This window comes from Mastigoproctus giganteus, chromosome 14 (genome assembly GCF_048544385.1).
Source record: "Mastigoproctus giganteus isolate SK-2022 chromosome 14, ASM4854438v1, whole genome shotgun sequence".
NCBI lineage: Eukaryota > Metazoa > Arthropoda > Arachnida > Uropygi > Thelyphonidae > Mastigoproctus > Mastigoproctus giganteus.
Genome location: NC_143588.1, coordinates 99,381,880 through 99,408,792, shown reverse-complemented (window position 1 = coordinate 99,408,792; position 26,913 = coordinate 99,381,880). Strand labels below are relative to the sequence as shown.

The 26,913-nt window shown below is 37.2% G+C and overlaps 1 protein-coding gene across 1 annotated transcript; it reads right to left on the bottom strand.

Moving 5' to 3' along the window:
• Nucleotides 1–2,895: 2,895 nt before the first annotated feature.
• LOC150075431 (splicing factor 3A subunit 2-like) lies at nt 2,896–26,913 on the bottom strand. Its single transcript, XM_090389277.1, has 3 exons — nt 26,812–26,913; nt 9,666–9,851; nt 2,896–3,653 (listed from the first exon to the last, which is right to left on the bottom strand). The coding sequence occupies exons 2-3, from the start codon at nt 9,817–9,819 to the stop codon at nt 2,920–2,922; spliced, it is 888 nt and encodes a 295-aa protein (XP_090245403.1). The 5' UTR covers nt 9,820–9,851; nt 26,812–26,913; the 3' UTR covers nt 2,896–2,919.

Below are 26,913 nucleotides of genomic sequence, written 5' to 3'. Positions count from 1 at the left end.
CGGGCTCGAACCCCGGTCTAATCAAGAAGCGTGTGCACGGAAACAAGCCCTACCAGTAATGACAATGGATGTTCCATGTTATGTAGGACTAATTTGTGGATAATGATCCTTAACCTGAACTGGTTGACTCAGAGATTGAAGTTCAACTACATTGAAGCTCTGCAGGAAGAAATGGGTTGCCAGATATGCAAAAATGGAAGTTAGTAGAAAATATTCTCAGGAATACTGAAGCTGTCTACAGGCCAAAGGTGGCCCTACTACAATGCTCAACAAAATTAACAGAACAAAATGTTTTTCATGAATATTTTATTGTGAACAATGTCACCAAAAGAGAATACTTGATATAATAGGCATCCCAGCATGCAAATTCGAAGTGTCCAATAGAAATCGATCTACCACCTTACAGAGTTGCAAATTATGCATACCTATAAAAACAGATTGCAACCGCTCCACTTCATTCCTGTTTTTTTGGCTTGCTCAGTGGGATGATGGCAAGTCGTCATTTATATTCTTTGAGATGACAGGCTGTTGGCTTAATGTATCACGCAGTATTGTCTCTGTACTATGGAAGCAGTTTCAAGAGATGGGAACCATTACATGAAGTTGGTCAAGGTTGCCTGAGGACTACATCAACCAGAACAGACTGCTATCTGGCTCTAACAGCACGATGGAACAACATGATGTTCTTTCACCAACTGTCTCTTGAGGTTGCTGAGTTAACAGGCAAAAACATTCCCAAGCAGATTGTGTTAAGAAGGCTCAATTCAAGTGGACTCTATGCAAGGAAGCCAGTGATTTGTATCTCATTAGCTCCAAACCACCAGAGAGCTTGTCGAAACTGGTGCTGCGAACATGTGATTTGGATTCCCTGACAAATGGAGTACAGTTCTGTTCTCTGATGAATTCCATTTCCATTTTGGCTTACAGATTCTAGATGTTATCTCACCTGGAGATGAGGAATGGGGTGCATCCCTCCAGCATCAGAGATAGGGGCACTTGCAGAGAAGGCAGTGTTCTCGTGTGGGAAAGAATAATGATCAATGGCCTCAACCCCTCCATGTTTTAAATTGGGGTACCATAACTGTGCAAAGGTACCAAGAACAGATCTTCAAACTCTACGTGCAACGTTTTAGGGGATGGCTGGCCCAGATTTTCTTTTCATGCACAGCACCACTGCACATAGAGCTCAAGTGGTGGAGAAATATCCTGAAACTGAAGATATCCAATGACTGCAATGGCCAAGACTATCACCAGACTTAAATCTGAAGGAACATGTATGGGACACCGTTGAGCATCACATTACATGCCAACAGCCACCCTCTCAGTCACTTGGTAAGCTAAGTTCTGCACTGGTGGAAGAATGGGATTCGCTGCCAACAGAATCTTATTGACACCCTTATATTGAGAATGGTTCACTGCTGTCAAGCCCATTTAGGTGTTGGAGGGATCATATGCTATACTGATATCATGTGACTATATTTTTGAGCATCTTGTATCAACTTCAATGTGACCTCTTTAGCAATTCTTATACAATCCATATATATGCCCGTTATACCTGTCCGAAGTTTCTAGTTGCCTCCTCATTTCATCTTTATTCTGTGGTACACCATCATACCAAATTTTTCCCACTTCATCACAAGCTGCACAAGTTACACCATATTTTTTACATCTTCTGTTAATCTTGTCGGGCAGTGTATTTATTAGGTTTTTTCGTGTATTCCTTTTTGCTGTCTTAACTTTTGTTTATATAGTGGATGTGTTTAGGTATGGAGATTTCAAAGACAATGCTTCCTAACAGAGTATATTGTCACAACTAATGTTTGGTGAAGTTCATCTAATAAATATGGGTCTGTTTAGGACTCCATCATCAGTGGTTGTGCCTGAAACCAGGATCCATTTCCATTTGATAAAAGAAAGGGACAAAAATAAACAAATGTTTCTTTGACATTTTTCACATATTTTATCATGCTCTCATGGTAGCAGAGCGCACATAAGCACCACCTTCTCCACAGCACGTGGAAAAGGCGGAGGTTCAGATTCCATCAATTTTATGAGAAATTATGAAATTTTCTCCTAATGTGGCTAAGTTAGTCAATCTCTGGGAAAGGCTGCACGGTTTTTTTTTTTATCTCAGCAAACAGATAAATCAATTATATACACAATTTACTAACATAATACACACAGCACAATATGATATAAGTCACTGATGCACCTCAAACCCTACAACTTATTTCCATGCTAAATGGAATGCTTAAATCAATTATATAGCATTCTTGTGCTTATCATATACTGTAATTTGAGTCAAAATAAAATCTTTGCTGTTTTCTGACAAGATAGCAGAATGTAACTTCTTCTTTGGAAGGCATTATACTACACTGGTGTAAATGGGAAGGGCAGAAGAGAGATATTCCAGATCTCTCAGCTGCCCACTTATAAAACTGCACAGTTCTATCAATTTAGGGGGGGAGGGAGAGAAATATGCATCGATTATCCTTTTACCTTCTTTTATTTGTAAAGAACATGAAACAGACTGCAGTAAGCACAGCTAAATGCTTATTTGTTTACAGAGAACATTCTGTTTTAAAACCCTCCATTAAATTTTTCTTTACTTGAAAAAAAAAAAAAACATACGAGGATAATCAATACACAGATCACTGTTTATTTACAGTGGATTCAATACAGATTACCAGAGAACTTAGAACCTTGCCTAAACCTCTCAGTTTTAGTTTTTACAAAACTTGAAATACACCATATTTTTGAATGTAACCAATAAATTTGACCTTACTGATTTTAGAATTCTTTATTCTAATAAACAGCAAATCTGACATGTTTGATGAAAGAAGTAGTACCAATAATATTTTTACATTTTATTACTTCATTGAATAATATGCACAATTAAAAAACACAACTAATACCACACTAAGGTAATGGAGGTGGCCGAGGAAGAAAACCAGGAGGTGGAGGTGGATGGGCAGGTGGTGGCTGTGGAGGAAGGGGTGGTCCAATAGGACGAGGTAATTGAGGTGGCAATAAGGGAGGAACAGGTGGAGGGAGAGAAGGAGGTGGAGGCGGTGGTGGTCCCTGTGGACGTGGAGGAGGAGGAGGTGGTGGTGGTGGAGGTAAACTAGCTGGGGGAGGTGGTACCAATGGCTTTATTTTGGGATCTGCTTTAAAGCTAAACTGCAGAAAAAACTGCTTTGTTTCTCTATTCCACATTGACCAAAATTTACCATCACTCTTATCAACCTCTCTGCTAGGCACTTTAAATGCAATGGTTTCATAAGGCTCAGCAGCAAATAAAAGATATTGCCACCTTCTGTCTGGAGGTTCCACCTTTTGTTCATAAGCAGACATGAAGCGGTGTCTTGGAGTTATTATGTCATTAATTTCAGGATAGTCAATCTGAAATAAAAGAGACTGTTGTCCATTTTCCTGTTCTCTCTGCTTGGTCACTCTGTAACCAGGTCTTCCAATTTTTACAAATTTTTTGATGTCAACTCGTGGTTTTGCTGGAGCTGGCTGGGCAGGAGATTCTTTTGCTTCCTTTGCAGCTCTTCTTGCCAAATTTGCCTGGTGCTTTTTTCCCTGTGTATGGGCCAGATAACTTCCTTCATTATTGTGCAGAGTCAGACACAGCTTGCATTCATAAGATCCTAAAATTAAAATGGTAAAAATGAACAAGTCAAAATGATACTAATAAAAAATAAAAAAAATCTTTCAGTACCGAATAATTACATGTTACAACTAGAATTCCAAAGGGATTCTAGTTGCAACATGTAATCATTCAGCACAGTAAAAATGTGCATGCTATAATGCACATTTTCACATAACAGTAAAGGTTAGGTCTCACAATGGCTATAAATTGCCAATACTTATCCTATTTTCAGCCTATCCTATGAATGGCAAACAACATATTGAAATTCAAAGGTTATTAAATAAAAATTTATTGAAATAAAACATGAGTAATAGTGTCATTTTTGATGGCTAATTTTTCAGTCAAAGGAAGTGGATCTTCTCATACTGGACCAGTTTTCTCAAGAATGTATAGTATTTTTTTCCCCACCCAAATGTTTTAAAATATATATAACTGATCAAGCAATTTTCTTTTGAATGCACAGCTTCTTTTGATGTCTAGATCCATACCAGAAAATTTTTACCAAAACCTCTAAATTTCAATATGTCATGCTTTCTGTTTTATTGAAACATTACTGTATTTTTGCACTCTCTGTTTATAGTAAGGGTAATAAAAATACGTATGTGAGAACTGTATGTAAATTTGTACACAAAATATGTAACAAATAAAAATATACAAGCATTCACAAAACCATAAACTGAAATAACACTAGTGAGAATGTAACAGATGGCTCGCAGGTTTCATGAACGTAACTTTGAATTTTCATGCACATAATGGCGGATAAAGCATCAAATAAATATGAATGGAACTTTAAACACGCTGTAAAACAGCATGTTATAGCAGGTTAAGCTGTATTTGCATACATGCAGATCTTTGAACTTCCTTTTCAAGACTAAATCTTGTCTTTGTGAGCAATTCTATATGGTTTCATCCCACTATTAAGCATAACATTTACATGAGTGCATTTTGTGTATTGTTTTACAAAAAGTTCTGCAACCTCTCTCTCATATATGTCTTCATGCAGTATATAGTCTAGCTCAGTTACAGACACCTGGGAGAACAAACAAAACTCTACAGTAGTATAATAATTAAGTCAGTTAAAAAATTTTCATATAAACTGTGTCAATTTACCTTGATTACAACATCATTATTAATATTACAAAACTACATCCCTCTGCTGTGATATCAGATTTCTGTCAAACTTACCAAAAATGTATACATTTTTGAATGTGAAAAATATCCATTCAGTGTCTCTCAGTGAATATTTTGAATAATAATCTGCTGTATACCACATCTGAGAAGGGACTGCATTTATTTTTATTATAATCCCAAACCTGATAACTATCAGTATACTCTACAAAACAAAGGTTACTTTGTAGCCTTGGCTTTTGTACAGAATATACCAGCAAATGACATGCAGGTAACTCATCGTCGTCAGCAAGTGATTTATGATAGGATACTTATTATGAAAAAAAAAAAAAAGCAGAAACACTTTTTTTTTTATGTATCATCAATTTTATCAAATCATCATATAGTACCTTGTTAGCCAATTGTAATGCCAATTCATATTGGCAGCGTCCTTGGTAAGCTTAATTCACCTCTTGAATTCAGCTGTTAATTTAACAATTTTATGAACTTGCCTCTCAGGATGGAGCTCTACTAATTTTCCGTAAACATTCATTATAACCTTCTTTAATTGACATACCTACTTTCTCTGCATGTTTTTCAGTAAGAATACAATGTCATTACACTGTAAATTCTCTTTTCGATGAAAAATAATCTCACTGATAGAGATATACAATGTTGGGGGTTAACAGTTATAACATCAAGTATACCAAGGTTCTCTCAATGATATAACAAAGTTTAACTGGATTAATGCTGTCTCATTCAGTATAAAAACACTTTTGATTCATACCCAGAAAAATGCTGGCATTTTCCATACAAATATCTAAGTATGCATTTTAAAATTGCATTCTCACAATATTTTATATTTTTGGTTGTTAACAGAAATATATGCTACTTTCATTACAATTGAAATATGTTCTATGTATGTTAAGATTCCTAAACTTAATAGTTGTGCTGAGCTTAACTTTGGATTATGAAATTAATTTCATGATCCAAAAGTAGAAACCAAGGTAGAAATGATTAAAATGTCTTTCCAGAATTGATGATAGTTGATTTGGTATCGTTGCTAAAGAGCATGAGCAAATTTGGGAGAGGAAAAATTTGTAGTTTAATTACTGTCTAGGACTATCAAAAATATTATAACCTGATTTAGGTTCCTTTCTCCTTGTAAACAAATATCCTGTTTGCCATAGGAATCAAAGACATCATTAACTGTTTGGAATGGTTCAAATCTCTTTAAAAGACTCAAATATATCATTTCTGCTGAGAGTGATTGAGTGACATTGAGAAAGGAGATGGAAGTTAATTACTACAGCTATGAATAAAATATTTTAGTTTTGGATTAGTTTTGGAGTGAGTACAATATTATTGATGGTGGAGGCACAAAAGAATTGGTGTACTTGGAGCCATATTATAAGCTCCGTACAACTACTAAGGTTAGTAAAATTATTTTTCAAAATATAACTACTGCCATCATATATTGCAGTTCTAACAGAAGGGATAAATTGGAGATAAAATACAGATCACATACTTAGATGGATTAGAAAAATAAGTAAAGCAAGGAGATGACTGCCTCAGAGTACCACTTTCAAAAGGCAGAGAACATCTTAATTAAGAATTAATGATATAATTTATTGTCATTATAATCATTCTGTTTAAGTTCAGGAAGTGAAGTAAATGAACTATGGCTATTTTATAATATTCTTTAGCATTTAAAATAGGACACTACTTCATTCATCTCAAAATGTCTAGGTCCTACTCTGCCAATGTTATGAAACAAAACTGCAACTGGTCTGCTAGTGGGATAAGAGGCATATAAGACACATGCTGGTCTTTATTCAGCTACCTTTGTTTCAAATAACAGTAAGTGTGCAGCGTGGCATGAATTCTACAACATATTTTAGTGAGTGTTATTCTAATTGTAACCATTATTCCAGAAAAATATCATATAACTGTTGAAGGAAGAGGGCTTGGTTGAATTCAGATTTTATTTGCTGCACACTGGATGTCCTATTTTTCTAGAAGAATTCATGATTTTCTAGAAGATGTTCTTCAAGAGCAAAGCCATCATCCTCTCAGAGCATGATGGCTTTGCTCTTGAAGAATCATTTTTCTGACACATTTATGCCTTCAAGATGTGGAAGAACCACTTACTTCTCAGTCATTAAAAACCTTTGAGATGAATGCTTTTGAAAAACCAGCCATGTCTTTTGTTTCTTGAATCGTGGCTCCTGCTAAATGTGCACACATGATAAGGCCAAGATTTGTAAAATATAGAAATAGTAGTCCATATAAACTGAAAATCCAAAGTCTAATAGATCATGCATTTTTTCCATTCTGGCTTCAGATTACGGCAGTCAAACAGCCTGTACAGGCTTTATACTCAAAGAGACAACACATCATTACCCCATTTCATAGTTTTCTTGCATAAATTTGCATTTCTTAAAGGTTCACATTTTTTTTTTTTATGTGAACCCCAAACACGAGAGGTATTAGAACCTATAGTACTTAGTACCGTGCTTGGGTTGGAGGTTGAGAAGACAAAAGAAGATATTTGTTGACATTGGACTTGAACTTCTCTAGATTGTAATTTTCAGGAAATACGTATGAAGGAAGGTTGTTCCAGAAAACGGCAGTTGAATGAATAAATGAGGAAGAGGAAAAGTTGGTTCTGTGGGTTTGAAGTTGGACAGTAAATGGATGTTGGCAGGTGGCGGCACGTGTTTGGACTGTTTTGAAAGAGAGAGCGGGAATTATAGAAGCCGATTCAGAAGAACAGTGCCCATGGAAGTATCTGTAGAAGAGGCATGCAGCAGAAACAGTGCGTCTATGAGAAAGCGAGTGGAGAGACTCTGTTAGAGATGAATCATTAATTAACCTAACTGCCCTCTTCTGAATAGAATCAAGAAGCCTGAGAGAGGTTTTGGGGGCACCACCCCAGATGTGGGAACAATATTCCATGGCAGGGCAGATTTGCGATTTATACAGAGCGAGCAGCTGTTTGGAAGAAAAGTAACGCCGAGAGCGAAAGAGAAAACCAAGTTTTTTAGATGCAGAGGAAGCAATACTTGTAATGTGCTTGTGCCAAGAGAGATTAGAAGTCAGGGTAATCCCCAAAAGAGATATCATTTTGCCTAGAAATCGGAGTGTCACTAAAGATAAGCATAGGAGCAGAAGAATCCTTTTTGCGAGATATAAGACAAGACTGAGTTTTAGAAGGGTTGAAATCAACTAAGATGTCTTTGCCCCACTGGAGAATTACCTGAAGATCGGCAGTTAAGGAATTGGCAGCAGATTTTCGAGAACTTGAAGCTGATTGAGCAGGACAAGGTTTCTCAAAATGGAAAGTGGAATGCAATGTGCTATCATCGGCAAAACTATGGATAGGATTTCCAGTCAATGGAAGAAGGTCATTGATATACAAGAGGAAAAGAGTGGGGGAAAGAACTGAACCTTGGGGGACACCGACATTAGTGGAGAAGTTAGAAGACAGAGCCATCTACCATCACCCTCAGTGAGCGATCAGAGAGAAAACTGGATAACCAATTACTAAAAACAGTTGGCAAACCATAAGATGGAAGCTTGTTTAGAAGACCTTTATGCCAAACACGATCAAAAGCCTTTGAGATGTCAAGAGCAACTACTTGTGTTTCACCGAACCTTTCCATTGAATTAGTCCATAAATGGGTTAACATAAGCCAGAATATCACCAGTGGATCGACACTGACAGAATCCATACTGGCGATCGTTGATCAGATGGAAGGTTTCTAGGTAGTTTAAGAGTTGGCGGTTAATTGATTTCTCCATTACTTTAGAAAGAGTAGAAGTAATTGCAATGGGACGATAATTGGATGGGAGAGATTTGTCACCCTTTTTAGGAACTGGCTGGATATGAGCAAATTTCCAAGCAGAAGGAAAAACACCTTTGGAATAAGAAAGTGAAAAAAGGCAGCAAAGAATAGGAGTAAGTTCAGGAGCACAGGTTTTGAGAACAAGTGGAAAAATACCATCAGGACCTGGAGCTTTCTTAGCATCAAGATTCATCAAAATCCTTCTGACGGAAGACCACAAGAGGCATTGAATGGAGCGTGTTAGGAATGGTGGGAGGTGTTTTACCAAGATCGTTAATACATGAGCTGGAAGAAAATTGGGATGCTAGCAGGTCAGCTTTATCCTTGGCTGAAGTGACAACATAACCATCTGGTTTGTACAGAGGTGGGAGCAGAGATGGGCAAAAGTTGCGGCCAATAGCTTTGGCAAGAGACCAGAATGCTCGGCTACCATTAGGGCAAGAAGCAAGTTTTCTACTCTTAGCCTGTTCAAACTCTAGTTTGGACTGATTAATAACTGCTTTACAATTGTTGCGAGCTTTGGTGTAGGCAGAAAATGAAACTGAAGAATTAGAAACAAGCCAATTACGATATGCAACATTCTTCTCTTGGACAGCCTTAGCACATTTATTGGAAAACCAAGGTTTAGATAAAGGACGAAATTTTAAAGTGGAGTATGGGATAAAGGATTCCATTCCTGCAAGAATAATTTCACTGACACGATCTGAGCAAACGTTGACATTTGAAATTTTGAAACAGTAATCAGACCAAGGAAAAGAAGTCTCGCAGGTCATCCCATTTTGCATTCTTGTAATGCTTGGCTTGGTTTGGATTTTATTGGCGCATTAGCAACTAAGGCTATAATGTGCCAAGACCATCTTGTAATGCCAAACAATACAAGGTTGGGAATAGCCATGAGATACAGGTTCCATTGGAGAAGAGACAATCACCAAGTTGTGATCTAAAGTGCCTAAAGGACCTCTCACTTCGACCTTGTACTTAGAAGGGTGTGTGTATATATCTTTAATGTAAGACATAAGAAGCATCTTAAGATTAAAAAAAATAAATAAAATTACCTAAATGATTTTTCATAAAGTATGGATCTTTATTTAAATCAATTGTTTCAAGAGCAAGCTGTCGAAGTCTTTCTCTGCGATCTCTGTTTGTCTCTGACCATGATGCTACACCACCAGTACCAGTTTTTCCTCCAGGGCGGTGTTGAAAGTCCATGATGCAAGTTCTTTTATATAACTTTTATTTGGCTGGAGAGAAAAAAAGAGAAAAGAAAGATAAGTTTACTTAAAATGAAATGTTAACACCATTTTATGTGTCTAAAGATGTAAGAATTTGTTTAAAAGGATGATGAAGGTAGAAGGATCAACTTTTCTTATTTGTTAATGTGATTTTGAGCTCACATTGTTGAAATCATTCATTATTATTTATTATGCAACTAACTAAACACTGATATAGGCTCCAGTATAAGTTAACATGCATTATGTTGGCAGACAAGCCAAGAATGAAGTATGGCCAAAGTGGTTCTGGCTATGAGCACAACAATCTATAGGATACCAAATCATCTGTGTGTTACATTACACACATAATTACTTTCAGATTTACTTTTCCCTTTTAATAATTTTATTTTTCCCATTTATAAAGGACATGTTTTTGACATTTGGCCAAGGGCATAGAAACATTAGCAGAGGCATTTGATGCAAGAAAGCAAGCTTATGCAGCATCAGCCAAAAAAAAAAAAAAAACCCACTTCCACTTCACCCCTCTGTTCGTTCAAAATACCTGTCCAGCTGAGCCTTAAACTTATTTAGGCTATCAACCTCCACCACAAGGGATGGCAGTCTGTTCCACCAACCAACCACCCGCTGGCTAAAGGCAAATTTCCGCACGTCTATCCTACATCTGTCTTTCCTCAATTTGAATTTATGCCCTCTCAGGTGATTTTTCTGAGCTAGAGGAAGAATCCCATCAGCATTGAGCATGCTTAAACCATTCAAGGCTTTATACACCTCTATCAGATCACCTCGCTGGTGCCTAGTCTCCAGACACTGTAATTTGCAAAACTTAAGCCTTTCTTCGTAAGAGCACCCCTTTGTTCCATTCACTAATCTTGTTGCCCTTCTCTGTACTCGTTCCAGCAGCTCTACATCCTTCTTGAAATGAGGCCTCCAGACCTGTATACAGTACTCTAGGTGTGGCCTGACCATTGCCTTATACAATGGAATAATCACCTCCTTATCCCTGCTTGAAAAATTCCTGTATATCATTGACAATACTCCATGAGCTACTCTTGCAGCCCGTCTGCACTGTTCAGAGAACTTCATATCTGCCTGCACAATCACCCCCAAGTCCCTTTCATTCTCTACCACTGTCAGTGTAGTACCACAGAGTTGATAACTTGCTCTGGGGTTGCTGTTTCCCATGTGTAGTACTTTACATTTGTCAATGTTAAACTTAATTTGCCACCTCTCAGCCCATCTGCTCAACCTTTCCAGATCCTGTTGCAGCAGCATAGTGTCAGTAGTGTCCTTGACAACCCTGCCAACCTTTGTATCATCTGCAAACTTGGACATTAAGCTTGATATACCATCACCAATATCATTTATAAATACAGAAAACAATAATGGACCCAACACTGAGCCCTGAGGGACTCCACTAATAACATTAGTCCACGATGAGCAGTGTCCATTGATTACCACTCTCTGTCTTCTCCCCCTCAACCACCCCTTTATCCATAGCAGCAATTTGCCTCCAATGTCACACTGCTCCAATTTGTGTAGCAGTCTTCCATGTGCAACAGTATCAAAAGCCTTTCTAAGATCCAAGTATATAATATCAAAGTTATTCCCTGCATCCAGTTCTTTTGTGACTGCATCATAGTATCCAATCAAGTTGGTCAGGCAAGACTTCCCCTTAACAAAACCATGCTGTGTCTGAGCTATAACTGAAGTCTTGTCTAAATGATCCTGCAGTGCTTCTTTAACCAGTGCCTCCATTAATTTTCCTGAAACAGAAGTTAAGCTCACAGGTCTATAATTACTTGTGTCAGCCTTTGATCCTCCTTTGTGAATTGGGGTCACATTTGCACATTTCCAGTCTATGGGTACCTCCCCTGAGTCCAAGGAAGCTCTCATAATTATGGCTAAGGGTTTGCTTACTTCCTTTGCTGCCTCCTTTAATATAACTGGATAGATCCCATCCACCCCGGGTGCCTTTCTTGTGTTTATCTTCAACAGTTTCTCCTCCACTTTACTCCCAGTTATTTCAAGATTCTGTAGCTTACTGCTAGAGTTGAATACACCTCTGGCATTCCCCTTGCTGAATAACTCCTCATGTGTGAATGTCGATGCAAAATATTCATTTAGTTTGTTAGCTACCTGAGCAGGATCATCAACAGTTGACCCATCAATATCAAGTGGACCAATCTGATTCATCCCCTTCCTTCTAGAGTTTACATAAGTAAAGAACTCTTTGCTGTTTTTCTTTGCATCCCTTGCCAAGGATTTCTCGTAATCTGCCTTCGCCTGCCTAACCTCCTTTGTAACTTGGTTGCATATCAACTTGTATCTATCATAGGCTTCTGTGTCATGTGTTAATTTGTAAGTATCCCATGCATTTTTCTTCTCTGCCATATGCCTCATTAGTTCATCTGACATCCATTTTGGCCTAAACCTTGAACAATATTTCTTAGTTGGTATGTAAAGCCTAGTAGCTTCCAAGATAAGTTCTTTGAATGCTTCCCATTTTGAATTTGCTGTTGGTAACATCATCAGTTGGTCCCACTGTATAGAATTTAAATACTGTCTCAGTCCATCGTAGTCGCCTTTACGGAAGCAATAACCCTTCCCTTTACCCCTAATGGTAGTAACCTCTTTCAGTAAATCCCACTTCAGCACACTGATCACTGCCACCTAGTGGTTCATTTATCTGCAGATTCTTAATGCATGAAGAATCACTGCTGATAATCAAATCAAGAGTATTACTCCCTCTAGTTGCCTCCCGAACATGCTGATGTAGAAAACAATCATCCAATAAATCCACAAAAGCCCTGCTAGTGTGTGAGTAACCAGCCCCCAAATTCCAGTCAATATCTGGGAAATTAAAATCTCCCATTATAAGACTCTCTGATTTACTGGCCCACTCTATTTCCCTGTACAGTTCCTTATTATACTCATCAGAGTCATTAGGCCTATAGCACACTCCTACTCTCAATTTTGATCTCCCAATGCTTATGTCACACCAAACTGACTCAACACTGCACTGTCCAGCGATGTCGACTGGCTTCACTTCCTTGGTTTTTATGTGTTTCTTAACTAATAGCATAACCCCTCCCCCCTTCCTATCCTGTCTATCCTTTCTGTAGACGTTGTACTCCCCAAATTGCAGTTCTGCATCCCTTATATCTGTGTGACGCCACGTCTCTGATATCCCAACAATATCTGCCTTTGATGTTTTGAGCAATACCTCAAATTCATCAAATTTATTTACTAAACTCCTAGCATTGGTGTACACGCAAGTATACCTGCACCTGTTTCTATTCTTAGCTACCCTAACATGAAGTACCAGCTCAATTTACAGCCCACTGATTTACATACATCACATTATAAATAGAATATCCTAGACCTCATCATCACACATGAATCAGATGACATAACAGGGTTGACAGTAGAGGAACCAGTAGCAGGAAGTGATCACGGAGTTCTACGGTGGATGATGACGATTGAGGTAGCAGAAGTAAAAGGCAAAGGAATGGGTTTTAATTTCAGAAAAGGAAATTAAAACGCCTTAAGTACATGGCCTCTATTAACTGGGTAAATATCGTGCAGAAAATGAATACATTTGAACTGTGGTACGCTTTTAAAACATTTATCACAGATGCCTTGAATGCGTGGTAGATGACTTTCATCAACCGGTGAAATACCACCACTTTGCTTATTGGAGGCTTGAAGTGGTGAAACCCATGTTTAGTCTCTAGAGCAAAGTTTCCGGCATCCCCCTTCCCCCATACTTCTCCTTCAACCCATGCACGGTACTAAGTACTATAGGTTTTGATACCTTTCGTGTTTGGGGTTTTCATAAAAAAAAAAAAAAAAATAAAAAAATACTCCACGAGTAGGGTTCCAAGTTGGATGAATAGTGAAGTTGCCACATTACTTGAGCAGATTTGATTGATTTGATTTGGTAGTTGTTGGCGCATCGGCTTCTGTGGCCATATTGCACCTCCCAAGGTTTTTGCAGTACTTTGAACTTGAGCAGAAAAAGGTAGCATGGAAAAGTTACAGAGCAATAAAAAGTACTGAAGCCTATAACAGCTACAAGGTGATGTGTAATAGAGCCACAGAAAAGGTTCGACAGGCAAAGGCAGTTTATGAGAAATCGCTAGCAAACAGAGCAAAGAGGGGGGATAAAGAATTCTTCACATATATAAATGCCAAGAAGAGCAGGACAAACCAGATCGGACCTTTACGTAAGGGAAAGGGGATAGTATTAAATACACCAGCTGCCGTTGCAGATGAACTCAACAGTTATTTTGCATCGATATTTACAAATGAAAAACCTTTTGTGGCAATGGGAAATTGTGGGAGCAAAGTTAAAACATATGTAATTAATGATATTGAAATTTCGCAAGATTATTTAATGAAAAAACTTTCGGGCCTACAGACCAGTAAGGCTCCTGGAGTTGATGGAATATACCCTATAATCTTAAGGGAGGCAGCAAGCGAGTGCATTGAACCATTGAGACTAATAATGCGAGAATCACTAGACTCTGGAGAGATTCCCTTGGATTGGAAAAGTGCCAATGTATCTCCCATACAAAAGGGTGGCTCTAAAAGTGAAGTTGGAAATTATCGACCTGTCAGTCTGACTTCAGTAGTAGGGAAAATCATGGAGGCAATGATCAAGGGTGGAATTCAGGATCATTTGGAACGAATTGAAATTCTCAAGGATTCTCAGCTTGGTTTTGTAAAGGGAAAATCATGTTTCACAAATCTGGTTCGCTATTTCGAAAGGGTCACTCACGAGCTGGATTTAGGGAATAATTTCGACATTGTTTATTTAGATTTCAGCAAAGCTTTTGACTCGGTCCCACATGAGCGGTTGCTTTATAAGCCGGAACAGGTTGGAATCACTGGGAAAATCCTTAGATGGATAGACGGATGGCTTCAGGGCAGGAGGCAGAGGGTTGTGATAAATGGCTATTCCTCAGATTGGGTTGATGTAAGAAGTGGGATTCCCCAAGGATCAGTATTAGGACCACTGTTGTTTTTAATTTTCATAAACGACATTGATGAAGGGATAGAGGGCGTGATGTCTAAATTTGCAGATGATGTTAAAATTGGTAGAGTAGTTAATGATCACTGTCAAGCTGAGCTTCTTCAGAGAGACCTAGATAGACTTCACGAATGGCCAGAAAAATGGCAGCTATGCTTTAATCCAACAAAGTGTAAGGTATTACACCTGGGAAACAGTAATTGCAAAATAACTTATTCACTTGGTGGAGTTCAACTAAACCCAGTACTGGAGGAAAGGGACTTGGGTGTTACGATACGGTCAGACATGAAATTCTCTGAGCATTGTAAACAGGTTGCAAGGAAGGCCCATGGTGTCTTATCGATGATCTATAAAACTTTTGCAAGTAGAGATAGGGACGTGATAATCCCATTATATAAGGCTTATGTTAGACCACACTTGGAATACTGTGTTCAAGTATGGAGACCGCACCTAAAGAAAGACATCGAGCTTCTTGAAAGGGTGCAAAGACGGGTAACTCGCCTGGTGAGATCGGCAAAAGGGTGTCCTTATGAAGAAAGACTTCGAATATGTGGGTTGCAGAGTTTGGAAACTAGACACCTTAGAGGAGATTTGATTGAGGTGTTTAAGGCTATGAGAGGCATCAGTAAAATGAATGAGGACGAAATTTTCAAGATTATAAATGATGCTAGAACTAGGGGACATAAATTCAAGTTACGGGGGGAAATGTTTAGATTGGACTGCAGGAAGTTTTATTTTAGCCAGCAAGTTATAAATTACTGGAATAAGTTGCCTTCATGGGTGGTAGAGGCAGACAGTTTGGGGAAATTCAAAGGTCATCTGGATAGTACCTTCGGGTAAGAGAAGCGCATAGGATGATAGGTTTAATTTCCTTTTTTTTTTTTTAATTATTATTATCTATTGATTTTATTTATTTATTATTTTTTTTTTATCATAGTTTTGTTCGGATATTTTTTTTTTTTTTTTTTTTTTGGCTGGTGCAGCATAAGCCATAGGCTTTCTTGCACCATGCGGCCATTACTAATACTAATACTAATTATTTGTGCTTCAGGCACAATTCTTGTTTCAGGGACCAAATGCGAATTCTCAACTTCCCAGTCAGTATCCCATATGCATTATTATTATTCAAAATGTTATCAGTTATTGATATATTAATTATCATAACATTTTAATTAATGTTATTATTGACATTTGCAATAACCTGCACAAAAGAACTCTGATATCTCAAAATCACTTTCATCTAATTTCATAATTTTAGTTTAACTTATTATACAAAAAAATATTTAAATTATATTAAAATGTAATTGAAGTAAACTTTCTAAAAAAACAAATTATGTAATTAGATAAAAGAATATTTATAATCTATTTAAAAAACATATGAAGTGAAGAAACTTCAAATAATCTATTTTAAAGGAACCACACGTTCAATTATGTTATTCATCCATTCCTAACACAGAATTTCTTAGTGATTCAAGATCAAGAAATGTTAATATCACACACCACTACAATAATTCTTGCCAAGTTTTATTACAAAAACCTTTTTTTTTTAACATACAAAAATAACTTTCTACAAACAGTTACAGTGGACTCCCGCTTTATGATAGCAATTCATTCCAGAGACACCATCATATCATAATGCGAACCCAATAACACACATTTTTGGTAATTTGTTCCAAGTCCTCAGAATTTGAAATTTTTGCTATGTAACTAAGCTATTTATCTCTCTAAAAGGTGATTTTTATAATGGAATTTATTAGTTTTATATAGAATACTGAACAACATATTTTCCAGTCATCCTAAAATTGTGGTGCATCTTATACACCAGAATAAATATTAAACATGATACAAATTTAAAAAAAAAGAAAAAAGATAAAAAAAATGCTGATGGTGCTACATTTTTACTTATTCCCCTTCTCCCAAAATGTTTATAATGATAATTATAAACATTAAAAAACAAGAATGGTAATTTTCATTTAACTTACACTGGAAAAACTGTTTCAATGGTGCTGTGGTGATGGAGTTGAAAGAGAATCTTTTACCATCAAGATATCAGGACAACCTTCAGGATCTGGTGTTCTTTCTGATTGCTGCCTTTTGCTACTTATTGTATAAAAACTGTCTAAAGTGGTTTGCTTTTGGTGCTTTCTCTGAAGATTCTCGAAATAACTTAACACCTGATCTTCAAATTTGCAAGTCATCAATCTGGAATTTTTCTTACTGTCTTCTTCACAATGTCCCACGCAGCAAACATGTCCTTAATTTCTTGAGTTGTTGCTATGTGGTTATCCTCCTCAGGTTCTTCATCTCCACTGTCTGCACATATGCTCTAATTCCTGGAGTTCCTCTGTAGCCAACTCCCTTTCATGGTCCTCATTTAACTCCTCCACATCCTCTGCATTAATCTCAAGAGCCAAGGACTCACCAAGAGTGATAATTTCCTGCTCTAGAACACCTTCAGCTTCAAATCATTCAAAATCATGGATGATTTAAGGCCACAAGTTCTTCTAGGCTGCATTGAGGCATCGAGCTGAACCTTCATTCCAAGATTTGACAATTTTTACACGGTCTAAGATATTAAACCTGGTCTTCCAGAATTCCATTAAGGTGATGGCTCTCTCCTGAAGTCTCTTCAAAGCACTTGGCACGCATCTTCTTCTTCGTATAAATTTTTTTAAAGTTAGCAATCTCTTGCTGATCCATCGGCTGAAGCAGAAAGGTGGTATTGGGTGGGAGAAATTTGACAGTAACAAAGTCAAATTGCTCCAGAGTTCAGGCAAGTTCCAGATCATGGCCTGGAACAATAACCAAAATTAACGGTGCCTTTAAAGGAAGTTTTCTTTTGTAAGTAACTTTTGACAGAAGGATAAAAAAAAACACTTCAAATACCCATTCATTGAAGGGGTGTCTTGTCACGTAGGCCTTTTACACCACCAAAAGACACCCAACCTGCCTTTGATGACAGTTTGTTGTTTAAACACTCGAGTTTTTGAGTGGTAAACCAACATTGGCTTAAGTGCCCATTTCATCTGTATTAAAGACTTGCTGAGGAGGGTAACCCTCCTTCTCAACGAGCTCTTGAAACTCCACCGCAAACTTTTCAGCTGCTTCCTGATCAGCGCTGAAAGGCTCTCCATGCCTTATGACACTTTTAATATTGGACCTTTTTCTAAAATGGTCAAACCAATCTTTGCTGGCTTTAAAGTCTCCAAATTGCGTATCACTAGCTGAAGGTGTTTTAGCCTGTAAGTCCTCAAAAATCTGCTTTGAACATTTGCAGTGTATTGTCCAGGAACTGTATCACCTTTCATTTGTTTTTCTTTTATCCACAGCAACAAAAGCCTTCCCATTTCTACTATCAGTACTGTCTTTTTTGGACTGTGTTAGATTCATCACTAACTTTTATGTTTTCTTTTTGTTTCAATATGGTAGAAATGGTTGACTGGGAAAAACCACATTCATGCACCAATGAACTAATTTTAGCACCATCATCACGTTTTTCCACTATTTCTTGTTTAATTTTAATTGAAACTTTCTTCTTAATGTGCTCTTTAGGGGCCATATCAGTTTACACAATTTTGTATGTTCAAGAATTTAACACAGTAAATTTATGGAAAATAAGCACAACAAAAAAATCACTTCAACTAAACGATACAAAAACAAAACACATACCCAACATGTTTGGCAAATGCTGCTCTTAGCTGAGAGAAAGGACCACATGGTCCAATCAGAGACAGTCATAAGCCATCTTAAAGTGAAATAAGTAGAAGCCAGTGATCACTGGTTAGTAGAATCAGCAACTTTATAGTCAAATTTCAAAAAAACCAATTCAAATCATTAAAATGCACTAAACTTTCACCATTTATTGCTATGTTTGGTTATGTTATAAGAATCAATTTGAACACATGATATTTTTCTAAAGTGCATTTCTGGACATCACTACCATAAAACAAAAACATTTTGCAATTTCTGGTTTATTGGGCTTTTCTGTTAGTGCAATCCTGCCTATCTATTATAAATGGGTAATAAACTCGATCTTACTGCATTTGCAATAATACCAATACTGGAATTCTGTGGGTTTTTACATTATTATGGTGAAATGTGTTTCCAGTTCATTGAAATCATAAAAAACAAATTTTCAGAATCTTCTCTTCATTCCTATTTTTTAAGCTTCGTTTAATATAATTAAAATAAATTAAAACTGAATTCGCAAACGTGATCACAATGTCTCACACTTACTACATATCGTACAGTGAAAGGTATTTTATTATGGAGAGTACAGGTAGTTCTCGACCTTATGAGTTAATTCGTTCCTAGCGTGCACTCGTAAAGAGAAAACTCGTAAAGTGGGAATTTATTTGCCATAGACAATGATAAAAATAGGGGTTACGTAATCAACAATGAAATTAGTTAGCTAATTAGCTTGTTTAAACAATGATTGATTTATCCAAAGAAATGAAAACGTAGCCTGTAAAATCAAGCAAATTATAATAATAGAGAAAATATTTATGACTTACAAAAATGTTAAAGAATGTTTATTCTTCCTCATCAACTAAATGCACACTCGTTGATCACTCATTATTGGCTCAGCACTGGTTGGTTTGTTGCCCAAGGAGTCGTCTTCTTCAAAAATGCTTCAAGAGGCGTTTATTTCCAGGATATTCTCTTTTCTTTTCAAATTTCAATAGCATGTAAGCATTTTTTAACAGAATGCACAAATTGTAAATAACACAATTTGCGCAGAGTAACAAGTTTATGAAGCTTAAAAAAAAAAAAAGGAATGAAGAGAAGATTCTGAAAATTTATTTATATATTTTAAAAGGATTAAAGATTTCAAGTAAAGGGCAAACACATTTCACTATAATAAAGTAAAATCTCCTGTAATTCCAAGTATCGGTATTTTCACAAATGCAATAACATCTGACTTTACTACCCGTTTATAATTGCTGGCAGTAACAGAAAAGCCCAATAAACCGCTAAGCGCAAATTGTTTTTATTATGTTATGGTGGTAACTTCCAGAAATGTGCTTTAGAAAAATATCACAAGTCATTCAAAATTGGTTCTTATAACATATGATAACGATGAAAGTGTAGTGCATTTAATGATTTAACTAATACAATTTACACTATAAAAACGACCTTTTAAAAAAACAATGTGTTATTGGGTTCACATTACGATATTTTCGTGATACGATGGTAATGGATTAATATTATAAAGCGGGGTACACTGTATTGTATAACTATGCGTGTGGTTTGAAATGCGGTATTTATGAATGCTTCACATTCATTTTTTGAAATTAATGTTCATATTTTCATTTTGTTGATACTTGAAGAAAAAAAAAAAAAACTCGTAAACCCGGGAACTCAAAGCGAGAACTGCCTGTACATCGTACAGTGATTTGATTTAGTGAACCCACTGAAAAGCAGGGGTCCACTGTATTTAGCAAAATGCAGTAAAAACTATATATTTCAAAATTTTATGGAAATTACATGTATACAGGGACAACCACTATTTATGTATGTTGCAATAATGCAAAATTTGATGAATTTGAAGTGCTAGTCAATACATCTAAGGTGGATATTGTTGGAACATTAGAGACGTGGTGTCATAGAGATATAAGGAATACAGAATATGAATTTGGGGATTACAATATGTACAGACAGAATAGGATGGGTTATGCTGTTACTTAAGAAAAAAAAATCTAAGGCAGTGAATCCAGTTGACATGGGTGGACAGTGTAATGTTGAGTCAGTTTGGTGTGGCATAAGCACTGGGAAAGAAAAAAATTAAGGAAGAAGTGTGTTATAGGCCTAATAACTGATGAATACAACAAACAACTACAGAGAAGTGCGTATGCAAGTAAATCTAAAAGTCTTAAAATGAGGGATTTAAACTTCTGATATTGACTAGACTTTTGTGGATTACTTGGATGACTGTTTCCTACAACAGCATGTTCAAGAGGTAACTGGAGAGAGTAATACTCTTGAACTGATTATCAACAGTGATTATTACTGCATTAAGAATCTGCAGATAAAGGAACCACCTGGTGGCAGTGATCAGTGTACTGCTGTGGGATTTACTTAAAGATGTACTAACATCAGGGTAAACAGAAGGGTTTTGCTTTCGTAAAAGTGACTATAATGGTCTCAGACAGTTTTTAAATTGTATACAGTGGGACCAACTGATGATGTTAGCAACAGCAAATTCTAAATGTAGTATCTTCCAAAATTAATCTTGGAAGATACTAGCTTTTCATACCGATTAAGAAATACTGTTCAAGGTTTAGGCCTAAATGGATGTCAGATGAACCAATGAGACTCGGGCAGAAAATAAAAATGAATGGAATGCATATAAATAATCAATTGACAGACACCTAGGGTAGATATAAGTTAGTCTGTAATCAACTCACAAAAGAAGTTAGGCAAGCAAAGGCAGATTACAAGAAATCTTTGACAAAGAATACAAAGAAAAACAGCAAAGACTTCTTTACATATGTAGACTCTGGAAGGAAGGGGATGAATCAGATTGGTCCACTTGATATGGATGGTTCAAGCGTTGATCCTGCTCAGTTAACTGAAAAACTGGATGAGTATTTCGCATCTACATTCACACGAGGAGTTATTCAGGGAGGGGAATATTCCAGAGGTGAATTAAACTCTGGCAGTGAGCTAGATGATTTTGTAATAACTGAGAATAATGTGGAGGAAAAATTGTTGAAGATAAACATAAGGCACCTGTGGTGGATGGGCCAGTTATATTAAAGGAGGCAGCAAAGAAAGTAAGTAAACCCTTAGCCATAATTAACAGAGCTTCCTTGGACTCAGGAGAGGTACCCATGGACTGGAGATGTGCAAATGTGACCCCAATTCACAAAGGAGGATCAAAGGGTGACAAAAGTAATTACCGACCTATTAGTTTTTCTGTTCTAGGGAAATTAATGGAGACACTGGTCAAAGAAGCACTGCAGGATCATCTAGAGAAAACTGCAGTTACAGTTCAAGTTTATGGGTTAACTATGGCGTATTTACACCGATACTATATAGTTAATTATCAAAACCCATAAAGATTATGCCCTGTGCATTTCATTTTCAAAATACATTACCACCACACCCTTTTGGCATCTCTCATATTATGGATATAACTTTGCAACTGTGACGGCTTGTTGTATTACCTGGGTACCTGCCCGCCCACTGATGATAAAGCTGCATAGCTTCGAAATGATCGTCTGGGTCAGCCCTGGGCAAACCTTTGGGCTGAAGGGCCACAACAGGAATTCAAAAATAAGGCGGGTCGCACATAAAATACTATTTTTAGATATATATTATTTGTTATCATGAAGAAGAAATATAACATAAAAAAATTATTCTCTAACAACCAAGAATTTAATGAGATGAATGGAACTGTTTTACATCTTTTAACATTTTTTTTAATTTCGGGTGTTAATTTTGTAGTTGAGATTCTTAAAACTGCTTGTAAAATGTTCATCAGTGATGTTCGATTGTAAAGAATTTTTATTTAGATTCATGACGGAAAATGTTTGTTCACATACATAGGTTGATCCAAAAATACCCAACATTTTTCGGGCAAAATCTTTAAGTTCATCGAATTTGTCCGAATTAAGAGTATTGTAAAATTTACAGATTTCCTCACGACGGTGCAATTCCCTTAAATCGGTATCACACTGCAGATCTATAATCTGAAGCTGTAGTTCACTCGGTGCACTATCAATTTCTATTGAAAATGGGTCGTGCACTATTGCCAAACTTGGCTCAATTTTTCGGAAGTCGCCATATCTTTGTGAAAAGTCGTCATTCAAAGCGTTGATAATTTCACAATATTTTTCAAATTTATTTTCTGGAATCTTCAGCAACTTCGTGGTTGGAAAGTGGTCTACCTTGTTAATCAATAAATGTCGAAGGAACAACTGGAGTTTTAATTGAAATCCATTCAAACTTTTTACCATATCATGGGCATATAAATTTTTCCCTTGTAACACAGTGTTGAAAGTATTTAAGTGTGTCACGATGTCCAGGGTAAATGCAAAAGCACAAATCCAGTTATTATCAGTTAATTCGGGAAAATCTATAATATTTTTCAGGTTTAAAAAAAAGAACGATGTCATCTTTAAGATCCCATACTCGCCGAAGAACTTTTCCTAAGCTAAGCCACCAAATTTGGCTATGATAAGGAATATCTGTGTACTCGGATTCAATATCTTGAAGAAAATTAACGAAGTGTCTGTGTTTCGGGCCAACAATTTAATGACCAACAATTTAATAAAAAAATGACGGTTAAAAGGTGGAAAAAAGTAGATTCACAAACGAGATCTCACTAAATATGTGGTCACTCTGTGAAGGAGCTAGCTTACCTGCGTCTGGTAATCATCTTTTAAGCGGATATCATCTTTTAAGGGCACAAAAGGTGATATAATTGTACATGTTGGCACTAATGATATTAAGAGTAGGAGACTGGCAGAATTACTTAACAAGTACAGGTCACTGTTGAAAAAAAGCCGTGAATTAGGGTTGAATTTGAAAGTGTCTTCAATTCTGCCCAGACACGATAGGAGAGAGTATATGATGAGAGCCTTCTCGATCAATTCGGCCCTGGAGGGAATGTGCAAGGCTCAAGGGGTAGAATTTTTTTCAGCCTGGTCTGTACTTGTTAACAGGAGAGACTACTTCTACAGGGATGGGATACACTTAAATAGAAAGGGTGCAAGAATATTTGCTGATGTTATCGAGGCAGTGTTATGTGGGTCGGAAAACTGCTAGCTTGGGGGGGGATACAAGGACTAATAGATTAATAGTAGCCACTGGCACAGGTGAAATTGATGCTTGCACTGCTTCTATTGGAATGAGCAGTAGCCTGGAAAAAAAGATGCAGGATATTTCAGAGACTGCTGGGAGTCATTGCGGTACAAGTAAACTTGGGTTGTGTTAGGGTAGCTAAGAATAGGAACAGGTGCATGTATACTTGCGTGTACAACAATGCTAGAAGTTTGGTAAATAAATTTGAGTTATTGCTCAAAGCATCAAAGGTGGATATTGTTGGGATATCAGAGACATGGTGTCACACAGATATAAGGAATGCAGAACTGGAATTTGGGGAGTACAAAAAGTACTCCCCAAATTCCAGGAGTACGTCTACAGAAACGATAGAAAGGGAGGAGGGGTTATGCTATTAGTTAAGAAACACATAAAATCCAAGGAAGTGAAGCCAGCCGACATTGCTGGACAGTGCAGTGTCGAGTCAGTTTGGTGTGACATAAGCATTGGGAGATCAAAATTGAGAGTAGAAGTGTGTTATAGGCCTAATGACTCTGATCAGTATAATAAGAAACTGTACAGGGAAATAGAGTGGGCCAGTAAATCAGAGAGTCTTATAATGGGGGATTTTAATTTCCCAGATATTGACTGGAATTTGTGGGTTGGTCACCCACACACTAGCAAGGCTTTTGTGGATTTATTGGATGATTGTTTTCTACAGCAGCATGTTCGGGAGGCAACTAGAGGGAGTAATACTCTTGATCTGATTATCAGTAGCGATTCTTCATGCATTAAGAATGTGCAGATAAAGGAACCACTAGGGGGCAGTGATCACAGTGTGCTGAAGTGGGATTTACTCAAAGAGGTAACTACCATCAGGGGTAAAGAGAAGGGTTTTTGCTTTCGTAAAGGCGACTACGGTGGTCTGAGACAGTTTAAATTCTATACGGTGGGACCAACTGATGATGTTACCAACAGCAAATTCAAAATGGGAAGCATTCAAAGAATTAATCTTGGAAGCTATTAGGCTTTACATACCAACTAAGAAATATTGTTCAAGGTTTAGGCCTAAATGGATGTCAGATGAACTAATGAGACATGTGGCAGAGAAGAAAAATGCATGGGATACATATAAATTAACACGTGACACAGAAGCCTATGATAGATATAATTTGATCTGTAACCAAGTTACAAAGGAGGTTAGGCAGATTACGAGAAACCTTTGGCAAAGGATGCAAAGAAAAACAGCAAAGAGTTCTTTACTTAAATAAACTCTAGAAGGAAGAGGATGAATCAGATTGGTCCACTTGATATTGATGGTTCTACTGTTGATGATCCTGCTCCGATAGCTAACAAACTAAATGAATATTTTGCATCAGCATTCACACTTGAGAAGTTACTCAGCGAGGGGAATGCCAGAGGTGTATTGAACTCTGGCAGTAAGCTAGATAATCTTGTAATAACTGAGAGTAAAGTGGAGGAGAAATCGTTGAAGATAAACACAAGAAAGGCACCTGGGGTGGATGGGATCTATCCAGTTATATTAAAGGAGGCAGCAAAGGAAGTAAGCAAACCCTTAGCCATAATTATGAGAGCTTCCTTGGACTCAGGGGAGGTACCCATAGACTGGAGATGTGCAAATGTGACCCCAATTCACAAAGGAGGATCAAAGGCTGACACAAGTAATTGTAGACCTGTGAGTTTAACTTCTGTTCCAGGAAAATGAATGGAGACACTAGTTAAAGAAGCACTGCAGGATCATCTAGACAAGACTTCAGTTATAGCTCGGACAGCATGGTTTTGTTAAGGAACCATGCTGTGTGGGAGCTATAACTGAAGCCTTGTCTTGTCTTGCCTGACCAATTTGATTAGATACTATGATGCAGTCACAAAAGAATTGGATGCAGGGAATAACTTTGATATTATATATTTGGATCTTAGAAAGACTTTTGATACTGTTGCACATGGAAGACTGTTGCACAAATTGGAGCAGTGAGGCATTGGAAGCAAATTGCTGCTATGGATAAAGGGGTGGTTGAGAGGGAGAAGACAGAGTGGTAATCAATGGACACTGCTCATCGTGGACTAATGTTATTAGTGGAGTCCCTCAGGGTTCAGCGTTGGATCCATTGTTTTCTGTATTTATAAATAATATTGATGATGGTATATCAAGCTTAATGTCCAAGTTTGCAGACAATACAAAGGTTGGCAGGGTTTTTAAGGACACTACTGACGCTATGCTGCTGCAACAGGATCCGGAAAGGTTGAGCAGATGGGTTGAGAGGTAGCAAATGAAGTTTAACATTGACAAATTTAAACTACTACATATGGGAAACAGCAACCCCAGAGCAACGTATCAACTCTGTGGTACTACACTGACAGTGGTAGAGAATGAAAAGGACCTGGGGGTAATTGTGCAGGCAGATATGAAGTTCTCTGAGCAGTGCAGACAGGCTGCAAGAGTAACTCATGGTGTCTTATCAATGATATACAGGAATTTTTCTAGCAGGGATAGGGAGGTGATTATTCTCTTGTATAAGGCAATGGTCAGGCCACACGTTGAGTACTGTATACAGGTCTGGAGGCCTCATTTCAAGAAGGATGTAGAGCAGCTGGAATGAGTACAGAGAAGGGCAACAAGATTAGTGAATGGAACAAAGGGTTCTCTTACGAAGAAAGGCTTAAGTTTTGCAAATTATGCAAATTACAGCGTCTGGAGACTAGGCACCAGCGAGGTGAACTGATTGAGGTGTATAAAGCCTTGAATGGTTTGAACATGCTCAATGCTGATGGGATTCTTCCTCTTGCTCAGAATAATCACCTGAGAGGGCATAAATTCAAATTGAGGAAAGACAGATATAGGATAGATATTTGGAAATTTAACTTTAGCCATAGGGTAGTTGGTTGGTGGAATAGACTTCCATCCCTTGTTGTGGAAGTTGATAGTCTAAATAAATTTAAGGCTCAGCTAGACAGGTATTTCGAACGAACGGAGCGATGAAGTTTTTTTTTTTTTTTTTGGCTGATGCTGCATAAGCTTGCTTTCTTGCATCATATGTCTCTACTAATGCTAAAATGCTAATGCTAATCGTAAAATAATTCTCAGAAAGTTTTATTCTAAATTTTACTTAATATGTAAAAATAACTTAAAGAAAAATGAAAAATACTTACATACGAAACACAAAAGCCTCTTAAAACATTTTCTTGATACTGTCAAACATACCATAAAATAGATAAAGAGCTCAACATTCAAACGCAATACATATTCCTCTC